The 11,242-nt window shown below is 42.3% G+C and overlaps 1 protein-coding gene across 1 annotated transcript in view; it reads left to right on the forward strand.

Annotated features, from left to right (window-relative positions):
* LOC104466664 (formin-binding protein 1-like) overlaps positions 1-11,242 on the forward strand; it is a 60,228-nt gene that overhangs the window by 39,332 nt on the left and 9,654 nt on the right. Inside the window, 4 exon segments of the mRNA XM_010080176.1 lie at positions 341-538; positions 1,900-1,937; positions 1,939-2,077; positions 9,852-9,866. Of these exon segments, the coding sequence (XP_010078478.1) occupies positions 341-538; positions 1,900-1,937; positions 1,939-2,077; positions 9,852-9,866 (390 nt within the window).

Consider the following 11,242-nt stretch of genomic DNA (forward strand, 5'->3'; position numbering starts at 1 on the left):
AAAAATGTGTTAAAATAAAAAATTTCTGAGTCCATTAGGTTTAAATCCATTTGGCAAGCTGAGGTCTGAATTTGAGTCTATGTATAATTAATTGCATTTGTAGACCTGACTGCACACCACATGGTGCTGGAAATAGGGCCAAGAAAAGTGCCCTGATCTCGTCTTGATCATGGGCTCTGGAAGGGTAGTTGTTCACTCCCAGGGATGAGACTGGTCCCTGTAAGAGTCGGTTCCCGCACAGGCCAACTTTCTTGTCCTTGTACTGTTCTTCTATGCCACCAATTTGATGACAGCCCTCACCTGAGATGTTTACACTTGTACTGGTTCTGTCCCATTTCAGGATTCACAGCTGGTAATAGAAGCCTTTAAATCAGGGTTCGAGCCTCCAGGAGATATCGACTTCGAGGACTTCACGCAGCCGATGAAGCGGACTATCTCAGAATCTAGCCTTTCCAACTCCAGAGGGGATGGGAAGTATGAGCCGAAGTTTGGTGGCAAATCCAAGGGCAAGTTATGGCCGTTCATCAAGAAAAATAAGGTACTGACTTGCAGACTTGAGCTTGGTGCTAGTATGTGTATAGTCAGTAACCTCTGTCTTGTCTAGTAATCCTGGTGTTTACAATGTTTTAAGAAGAATCTTAGATTCAGAAAGTTAATAATTGATGTTTTAATATGGTGTTTTGTTGTAGTCTTTGGTTATTTAAGTTTCTTTATATCTTTAATTTTTTTTAAGAATTTCTTTAATTATGTTGCAGTTTTTATATTAATTTAACTTTAGTTGTCACGTCTCTGCCATGGTCCATTTCTGTTCCTAACTCAGAGAAGGAATTGTATTCTGCTTACCTAGTGCCATGTGTGCCAACTAACATTGTCACCTTTGGGAAGCTTTAATGTGGCATTACTGTTTTGACACTTCTAAAACTCTCCTTGGCTTTTCGTTTGCGTTGTCTTTTCAGTCTGTGCACTGGGTTCACAAGTTGGGTGGCTGGGAACAAGGAATTGCTGCGATTCATCCTTCTTAGCACAACTAACGGAGCATAACTAACTGAGCAGTTGACTTTTAAAAAGACCATATTAACTTATGTATCCATTAAACCTTTTTCATTTCACTGTCATATTTTACACCATAATGCATGGCAGCATTTATCTGGGGTTACCAGGGTGTGGCAGGGGGACTGGACTGAATCGTTTTTCAGTGACCCTGATGGAAGCCCAGAGTAGCTTCGTTGTTTTGATCTCACCTTTGCTCTGACCCTTACCGAACCACTTCTACTAATTACAGAGTCAAAAAGTTCACAACGGGTCATTCCTGTGGTGCTGGTACCTGAGAGAACGCGGCTGTCTGGTGCTTACATCAGTGCAGCCAGTAACAAAACCCAGGACTAACTCCTGAGCAAATTCATAGAATAATCTGTACAAGTGAAGTGTGATGCACATTACTGAGGTATGATTTGAAAGCAGGAAGGAATGTGGTTTGTTGTTTTCCAGATAATAGAAACGCTACTGGGCACTAAGGTACCTTCCTTATCTGATCCATTTAAATTCAGGTATTTGAAAGCTCTATCCATGTGCATTATTTTGAGCTGTCCACAGAGGAGAACAGGGCAATTTATGGGGATAGTGCTGCATGGAAGAGTCTGCATGAGCCTCCTGTCAAAATACTTTTGTGTTACTCTTCTGTTGCATCACTTACTAAAACTTCCATTTATCACGTTCTTCATTTAACACAACTCTGAAATACTGCTTTCCCCCCTTTTGAACCATGGCCTTTAATATTTAATTGTTTAATTGGTTTTTTTCTCTGGATTTCAAATATCGGTTTTGATGCTTATTTTCGTTTTGTGTTTTATCTTTTTATTTTGATTTTTATTCTGTCACTTCTCCATCTCTTATACGTAGCTTATGTCCCTTTTAACATCCCCCCATCAGCCCCCTCCTCCCTGCCTCTGCCTCACCCTCTGCTGTTCCCAACGGCCCCCAGTCTCCCAAGCAGCAAAAGGAACCCCTCTCCCATCGCTTCAACGAGTTCATGACCTCCAAACCCAAAATCCACTGCTTCAGGAGCCTAAAGCGCGGGGTAAGTTCTCCTCTGGATACCTCTCTCTCTCTTTCTTTCTCTTTTCTTTCTTTCTTGCGCTTTTATTGCACGTTCTGTTATGTAAAAACTTGTTTTGTTTTGTGAATGAATCCATTGTGTTTTATCATAACATGCAGACAAATCCGAGGAATCCCAACCTAGAAAGCCATTTGTAGTCAAAAACCCCACAATGAAACCACAAAAAGTACAGTTGCTGATGGAAATTACCCCTTTGGGTTTTATGGGGAGGAGGGATTGTCCAAAGTATGGAAGAAGAGCTGAACGTTAAGTAACACTCATGTAGAAGCCAGAGTCACTAATTTAGTAGCCCTGTATGTGTCTGTGGCAGAGCAGGTTTGGAGGAGCATCGTTCAGAAGTCTGAGTCTTAGATGAGAGAACAGGCGAGATGTGAAAGATGAACTGCTTCGAGGTGGATGGCCATTTTGTGACACCACCGCTGCCGTAAGAGCAGTGTCCCTGTCTCCTTTGCTGCTGCTAACAGCCCGAGTGTTCCCAGGGCAGCAGCTCTGCTCTGCTGCCGACAGCAGCTGTGGCTGTGTCCGTAAACTGCTCTGGAAGTGTTTGTGTTGGATTAAATGCTCTTATTGGTGGTCTTCATAAGCGGTAAGTTAAATGACAGGTCCCAGAGATAAAAGTTTCTGGTTTTCAAACAAAATAAGACGTTATCTTTCCGGAAGCTCACACACAGTACAGTTGTGCTGAGAAGTTGCTGGCAGAGCATAGCTTTGCCTCCTAGGCTAAGGTCCTTAAAATTATTTCCTCCTGTAAAAATTACAGGAAGGAGACACAAGTGTTCAGTATTTTAAAATGTTTTTGAGAGCAGGCTGTAACATCAAGGAAGTGACTACTTTAAAAAGCCCAAATTCTGCTCCAGGGACTGCACTGACATTTAGGGCTGGAGCTGTATAAAAGTAGGGATTATTGCAGTGGGGAACTCAGTGGTTAGCTACAGAGAATTGAGAACAGTGCTGTAAACAATATTTTGTCTCATCTGGTTATGGATAGTGCATTTTCAAAAAGAGATGTTTTCTACAGAGTGCTTTTCAGTTCTTTTCTAGGGAATTGCCATTTAATGAGACATGTAGAACCCCCAAAAACCACATTTCTGGTGCTTTTCGTTGGGGAAGCAGGAAGTTTTGGAGCTGTCCTAAGACAGGTTCTGTGGATGTACCTCCATCCCTCAGTTGCAGTTTGGGTCAGAGCGTCTCTTCCCTGTGCCTTTTATGGGGGGAAACAGTCTTTCAGTTCTGCTTCTGTAGCAGCAGACCTGGAGGCTGTGCTGGGTGGTGGCTGTCGTGGTGGCACTCGCTACAGCGGGTGGGCATCTGGCAGTAGCACTGAGATCCTTCAGAGAGTAAAGGGTGAGGGTTTGTGTTGCGATCGAGTGCTCCAATAGCACCATTCACAGAACAGAATATTGAAAATAGTGCTGAGTATTTGCAACTTGATTTAAAAATACTAGTTTTGTAGTTCCAGGGACACTTCACAGTTTGTATTTTAAATGTACAAATTCTTATTTAGTGAATGTTTGGGTGTTTAAGTGATTATGACTAATTGTGTTTAATAGTTCCTGAAGAAATGCCATTATTTTATGTATTAGCTATCTGGGAGGTCCAAGGAGCCTTATGAATCCTGTGTATTAATTAGTTTTAATTGGTTTGTGTGAAAGGTGAAATAGTGAGAACAATTTCCTGTATTCTCCTCTGGATTCCCTCAAATTTCTGCTGACACATTCATTAAAAATGTGCAAGGAAAGGCTATTGCTAAATCTTCATTTAAACCTTTCACTGTGTTCTCTTTCATTTCCTTCCTCTGTTAGCTACCAGGATGTTTGTATGTAAATACTTTTCCTCCTTGACTCATCCTGCAGAATTGGAGGCCAGTGTTCAGATCATCGTCTCTTTTTCCAGAGGGATGAATTCAAGCTAGTTGGTTCATCTAGAAATACGGAGTAGGAGAGGCTGCAAAGCTCTGGCAATTTGCTCCATCTGATTTGAAAACTTGCCAAGTTCACATTTCATAGGTCCTTGGTGGTTTGTATTATACAAATGGTCAGACTAAAAGATCATTGAAAGTGCAGTATGACCTTCAAAAATAAAATAATTCTAACCAGGCAAAAAAATAAATAAAGAACCACCCCCAAATCTTGTTAATTTATCAGATGAGGAATGAGTGGTTGGCATGTTTCAGCTGGTGTGGTTGATGTGACCCCCTGTATGTTCAGTGCAGCTAGTCAGTACTGTTATTTCTGCTTTTTTATAAGATTTCCCTTTCTCAATTCTTTTCCATCCCCCTGTCAAATCCAAAAGCATCTGAATTTTGCTCAGGAGCAGGAGCAGTAGGGTTACAAATACTGGATTGTGATGTTACCAAAGAAGTCGGGAGGTTGTAGAGGGAAACTCTCCTTTACACAGAAGAACATTTGATCTGTACAGAAATCCATCAGTGAAGCAGCTTTTGGAAAGGTCGTGCAGGGAGCCAGCAGCACAGCAGAATGTAACCGGTGTTTGGCTTTGGACACTGAATAATTTCATTTGCTCTGAATATTGTCTCCACACCACTGGTTTTGTTCAGAGGCAAAATTCCACTCCAGCCAGACACCTTCAGTAAAGGTGGCCATAAGGGATTTTAAGTATTATTTTAGAGTATTCAACCAGATCGTCAAGCAGGACCTTCCTGGCTTTGTTGATAAACCTGAGCTCTTAACTCCTGCAAAAGCCAGGGTAACAAATTGTTTATTTCAGAGGAAGCTGGATCGTACTCCTTTTTTGCACTTGCTTAAGGAAGAAGTGCATGAAAAGGAACTATGAATGTGAACAACTCCAGCAGATGCTCAGACCTTAACAGGATAAATCCAGCAGCAGCGCTGCACGTTGTAATTGATCCTTGAAACATAAGTGAGTGAATGGATTCCTGTACAATTCCTCCATGAAATCTTTGATATCAGAACCTGTCTGGAGAGGCAGTATGTTTTAGTAATTTCCTTATAAAGTTCTGGTTTAGCATCTTATGTTGCATTTGGAAAGGGAAATTATGAAACTAAAGAGAAAAATCACTGGTGACTGTTAAAATGAATTATATCGTTAGTAATGATATGTCCTGTGTCCAGTCTGGTTTTAATTTTGCTTCCAAACCAAAAATCCAATGAATCTTATTTTCATGGTAGGAAGCAGATGCCTGAAGAATTTACAACAGATGCAAGGTTAATGTAGAGGCGCCAATACCAGTATCAGTGGTCACTGCCAATATGAAATCCTAGTCTGTTTAAAAAAAAAAAAAAAAATTAGGTGCCGACTCTTGTCAGTGTCTATGGTTTTCTAATCACATTTTTGTATTTTCCTCAAAGTTTCTTTCTTCTAACCCCAACAGCAGAAATGTCCATTATAGAGAACACCATAGAACTGTTACAGCACTTACTATGGATCACAGCTAGAAGAGGAGGGGAAAAAAGTATTTTACACAGGTTTTGAGTGCTGTTTCTAATACCTCTTTAAAATGGAAGTATAAAAGTAGTATAAGGCTTGAAATTAACTCTGTCTATAGGGAAGTTAAAGCCAGAAGGGTACAAAAAATTGAGGAACCACTTACATAAGTCATAATTTCATTTATGCTTGCTCTGCTTTTTCTAATTCCATTTTGAGGACAAAGAAAACTCTGTATTCTGCCCTTGATATTAATTTTGTGTTCTTTTTCTTTATTGCTATAGCAGCAGTAACATCAGCACCTTTATTTAAAGAGCAATACTTCTGAACTAACAAAATCCAGGGGTAGAACTTACACCTTTAAATTACTCTGTGTGGCATTATGTGGAATTGCCTCTTCTCTCTCAGCTCGGAGGCTGGGCTGTGATTAAGCAGAGAGGATGCGTCTGGGAGCTGGGACACAGATACTACTGTCATTACCCGAGTTCCACCCTCCAGACAGTTCCATAAGGCACACAGAGGGACTTTTGTGGTTTCCTTTTTAGTGGAAGTTGTTGACTTCATTACAATGTGATTTTCTTTCCATTGCACCAGTTAATGTTTTCCCTTCCCGTCCTATCTTGCCTCTGTGACACACTGTGTAGTCGTCTCCCTTGACACTTAGCTGTTGGTGTGCCCGGGTGATCGGTCCTTTGGTGTTCTGTGAGCCTGCAGAAACAGCAAACCAGCCACCCCCCTCGTACCTGCTCTTGTCCCCTGCCCCTGGGAATTCTTGTTATTCTAATGTAAGTGTATGTGTCTGTGCCACGGCCAGGATTTTTTGGTGGGTGGGGTCGTTAAAGCTGTGCTTTATTCTAGCACAGAGAGAGAGATGGTTTCTGACCTTGTGTGTTTAAGCTAGCACTTAAAAATGTAATATTTTCTGATTTTTGTGAGAATGCTTAACTCTTAATATTCGCCCAGCTTCTAGAAAGCTTCCACTTTGCACTTAAAGGCCAGTTAAACTCCAGGCTGTCTTTTGCTGTAGAAGCAGTAAACACAGAGGTGCCTCGTCTCCAGCGTAACGGATGTGTGTTTTCTCTTGCTGACTCACCAGCAGACACAGTCTTTGTATATTCACAAAGAACTCATGAAGAGGACTTTAGGGACACCCACGTGTGCCATTGAGGCTAGGGAATATGTTGTAAGTTTGCGTATGGTGTGATCAGCCCATACCGTTGCTACACAGTCGCTAACCCCACTTACAAGGCCGTCAGAGTGTGCTGTGGAAATGTGCTTTGTAAAAAAAAAAAAAAAAAGAAAAGAAAAATTTGGTGGGAGGCAAGTTGCAGCTTACTGTGTTGTGTGCAGGAAAGAATATGTCTGCTAGTCCTGGAAATGCTGAAATTGGCACAATTAAAGTAGCTGGACCTGTGAAATTGAGAGTCAGTACTACAAACAGGTTCCACGCGTGTATTCTGAAATATTTTACGAATGCAGTCGTGAGCATCGTGAGCCAGCCCCCGATTTACAGCAGTGCAGTGACACGTTCTTTATACATGCCCTCTAAATCTGATACCCGGATAAAGCAGAGAATGGGGAGATTGTTACAGGAGCACTAAGAAAGCAAATTACCTCTTGGCTGTGCGGAAGTCCAGAGGTTTATTTCAGCCCTGTTTGCTGTAAGTGAGGTTAGTGGCCGTGACTGTCCAATAACACATGGACCTGCTGGCTTTCATGCTCTCTCATGTGTTATTGAAGCTTGTGGCTCTTAGGCTCTTCATTTTTTCCCTGCAAGGCTAAGCCAGACTTGTCTTAAATTGACAGCTTGAACCAGATTTGCTCATTTTGAAGAAATGTAATTTATTTGATTATTTGAGGGGAAAAAAAAAATGCCCCTGTTCTCCCAGGAGCTGTGAGCAAGTTTCTAGCTGTGAAAACTCACCAGAATGGGCAAAAGTAGTTGAGTGTTTAATGCAGATTTATTTCGTCTGCTTATATTTGTTTATAGAAACATAATTGTTTTCATGTAAAATTATGAATACATTCCAGAAATGGAAAACTGCGAATATGACTTATTTCAGCATTTCATTGTTTCCAGTCTCTGATCTGCTTTGTTATTTGTACTGGTTATAACAAGCCCTGATGTACTATTTGGAAATGCTATTAATAAGTTCTCTATTTTTGTCGTACTTAACAGCCTAAGAATTCGGCATACAGTGTCTATAATCCTTTTCAAATTTGCTGAATTTACAGCAAAAGAATAGTCTTGATGCAGATGACTCTTTGCAGTAGTGTAGTGCCTTTAGAGTGAGTAGTGTTTAGAAACTAGCGCATGTAGCATACATTTGTGCCTTTTATAGACTGCTTCATAGGTAAATATTTATTCTGCACCATGAGTCTTGTCTGTATATATGTACAAGGATCTCAATTTGTGCTGATCACGTCTATGCTAAAGTTCACAGGAGCGCTAAAGCAATTATGCAAACAACAGCTGCCTACGCCAAATTTCTTCTGCAGCGTATTTTAGCTCATTCTTTCTCCTTCCTGGATGATTATTCTGTCCAATGGGTTCGTTTTGTTTGCTTTTTTAATGGCCTTGTAGCTGAGAGAGTGAATATCTTCATTGCACTGTGATGATTATCGTGTGTTTACTTCCTAATTGGGCTGCACTTCAGAGAGACGTTAGCTGCCGCCTTGTCGCTGAACGCATCAGTTCAGATGGAGTATTTCACTGTTTATTACAAGGCCATGTGCTTTCCTTGAACCTTTGGCATATATTGCTGTATAAATTCTGGTAACTGTAATGGTAATTGTCATTTTTGAACAATGTGGATTTCTTAAATCATGCTGTCAAAAACATCACGGGGTGTGGAGCCACCTTGATTGATTTTAAATCCAATCCTGATGAACTGTGCTTTTGCTAAAAATGGATCATCTGTTTGAGAGCATCGCATTCAGGAGCTGTTGGTGGTAGAAGAGCAAAGAACTCTTGAGTGGCAAGAGGTTCAGAAGTCTCCCAATGAGACTGGGAGTGAGAGGAGTTCTCCACCTTTTACGTTTCAACTGTATTTAACACCGACCACGTGCATTTGTGCATTTAAAAGTTTGTTGCATAGCTTGAGCATTTCACAACTGTCCCCGAAGGGCTGGTAGGACAGGCACAGCACAGACTGCTGGAGGAGGAGCCTGGGCGTAGGTTCGGTTCTCCCTTTAAAATCCGAGCTTGTATCTCGAGCAGCAGCTAACCCGTGCTGCTTGGCCCAGAGCAGAAAAGCACTGCAGCACTGTTCAGTCTCCCTGTCTCTTGGAAAACCTGAATTGCAGCTGTCAGAATGTCATGCAATGCTGGAAGAGGCTTTGGTCCTTTTTGGTCCTTTTCACCTGGCAGTTTCGGAGGCCCCCCAGCGCTGCTGCGAGCTGTACGTGCAAGTGACGCCGGGCAGAGGCAAACCTGCTGCCGTGCAGGCTCCTTGAGCAGACACTTCTCTTCAGTCTTCTTTCCCAGAGCAGCTAAAAGATAATGCTTGGGCTCTGTACCAGGAAATGCGGTAACATTTGAAGAATTAGATCATGTATATCATTTAAACAGCTTGAATAATGTCGTACCCTGCTGTCAGAGAATCAATTTGCTCTAAAGACAAGAGGGATTTTTTTTTTTTTTCCCCTCCTCCTTGTTCCTGACCTTGTCTGGCGTTGTCTGGTCAGAGTACATTTGAGACCAAGGATTTGTTTTTGAATTGTTCAAGAACATGAAATGACTTGACATGACTGTCCCCAATCAATGGGGATGTTTTTTCAGGGGTGTTGTCCTTTGGACACAGGCCTGAGGGCTAGGCAGTCACTGGAGATCCCGCGGTGCTTTCTGCAGCTGGAGCCAGGTGCAGGACCTCACCTCTGCTGGGTTTGGGCAGATGTTATCCCTGCCCAAGCCCCTCCGTAAAAGTGCTGATGCTCGTGGCTGCATTTCAGGGACTTGCATAGATTTGGAAGTTCTGAGGATTTTTTTTCCCAATTCAGAGACGTTACCGTCATGAGAAAACTCCCTGTTACTGTCGTAGCCGCAGTGGGTTCAGGCCAGCTCCACCCGCGGTGCTGGAGCCGTGTGTAGGGGTGCAGCACTCTTCCCTTTCTGTTCCCGGCGAGGAAACGGCAGCTGAGTGATAACGCTGGCCCGTCTTGTGAACTTTTGCACAGATCTGTTAGTGTTACCCATTTTGCCTTCCAACAGCAAGGGGATTATGTGTCGTATTATTGTAACGTCGGTCTGAAAAAATTCCTCTTCTACTGATGCACTGTTGTTTTTTCTCTTTCTCCCCCCACCCTGTATCTCTCCAATTTTTACATGAAGCTTTCTCTCAAGCTGGTAAGCACATTTACAGCATGCCTGTCCTGTGTTTTTAATCACAATTTTCTGTGTGTTTTAATATGCACTGTGCCACATATGACATGACACTGAAATTAACTGTTAAATTTGTTTCTTCTTTGTGTTTGCTTTTTTTGATATTTATTAGATAACTCTGAATACACAGGTCTGGAGTCTAATAGAGGTGATCAGAATTCAGTCTTTCTAATAAGCTGCTAAAAAATTAACTCTAATATATAGTTTAGTTTTCACTTTTATAATCTAGGGCTATAAAAATGTAGAAAAACAGTATTGAGCAATTTTGCTGCCTTGATACACTAAAACATTTAAAGAAAAAAAAAATCTCTGTGCTTGCTGGACCTTTTCCAGAGAGAAATGCATGTCTTTGTGTAATATAGCTGCAAAGTTTGCTTTCCATGTCCAGATGGAGATCTGCATCATTGTCACCTACATTTTACAGCCCTATGTAGTCCTTCAGAGTAACTAATAATGATATTAATTAAAGTTCTGTAAACCTTAACCAACAAGGTTAACTCAGTATGATTTGAATTCACACCTGGAGACACACACATACATATGAACCCTAAATTCTATCTCGGATGCAGCTGGGAAGGTTTCTTGAACCACGGTAAGATATGTTACAGAGTTGGAAAGGGAAGGGGTGAACGTTTGGGAAAGCAAATTCTGTGCTGAACTTCATACAGAAGGTACCGTACTGCTTGAGATACTCCACAGCTTGGTCTGTTCTGGCAGCTTGTGTCCCTTCCTTTGCCCTTTGGGGGTCCGGTCACAAGGAGAATGCGAAGGGTTTGCCGACCCACTTCATGCCACCATGCGAGAGCCGCAAATGACTGATGGCAGTTTTGGAGAGCTTCAGGGGCTCTGCAGCTGTACCTGGACTGCATTGGCTTGAAAGTTTTCTTACTGCTCACCAGTAAGTGTCTTTAGGTGCCCTCTTGCCCCACCCAGGTACTGTTCTTGGCTATGTCACCGTGGGCCTGTTCTGTTCGCAGCAGCATTGGGAGGAAATGCCTGGCCATGAAAGCTCCCTGATGTAGCTCTGGAGGTTTCGTGTCCTGCTGCTCTGTCAGCACAGTGGCTTGCTTGGGCTCCATTAGCAGAATTACTTCTCACTGAAGACCTGCGGTAGGTCTGAGGAATGATGGAGGTGTCTAGCTGACAACCTTGTCCCGTTGGCTGTTCCCACGCTGCTGTCCAGGTAGTCCAGGCAGAGGAAGACCTGCGTGTCCTGGTGGGTGAGGAGTTGGACATGAGCTGGCAGTGTCCCTCACGTTCCTTCATCTTGGGACAACTTCCATCCTAAATCCCAGGTTTTTTACACAAGGAAATCTGCTGGTCCTGTGACAGCACAGCAG

This window comes from Pterocles gutturalis, unplaced genomic scaffold (genome assembly GCF_000699245.1).
Source record: "Pterocles gutturalis isolate BGI_N339 unplaced genomic scaffold, ASM69924v1 scaffold2884, whole genome shotgun sequence".
In the NCBI taxonomy this organism is placed as follows: domain Eukaryota; kingdom Metazoa; phylum Chordata; class Aves; order Pterocliformes; family Pteroclidae; genus Pterocles; species Pterocles gutturalis.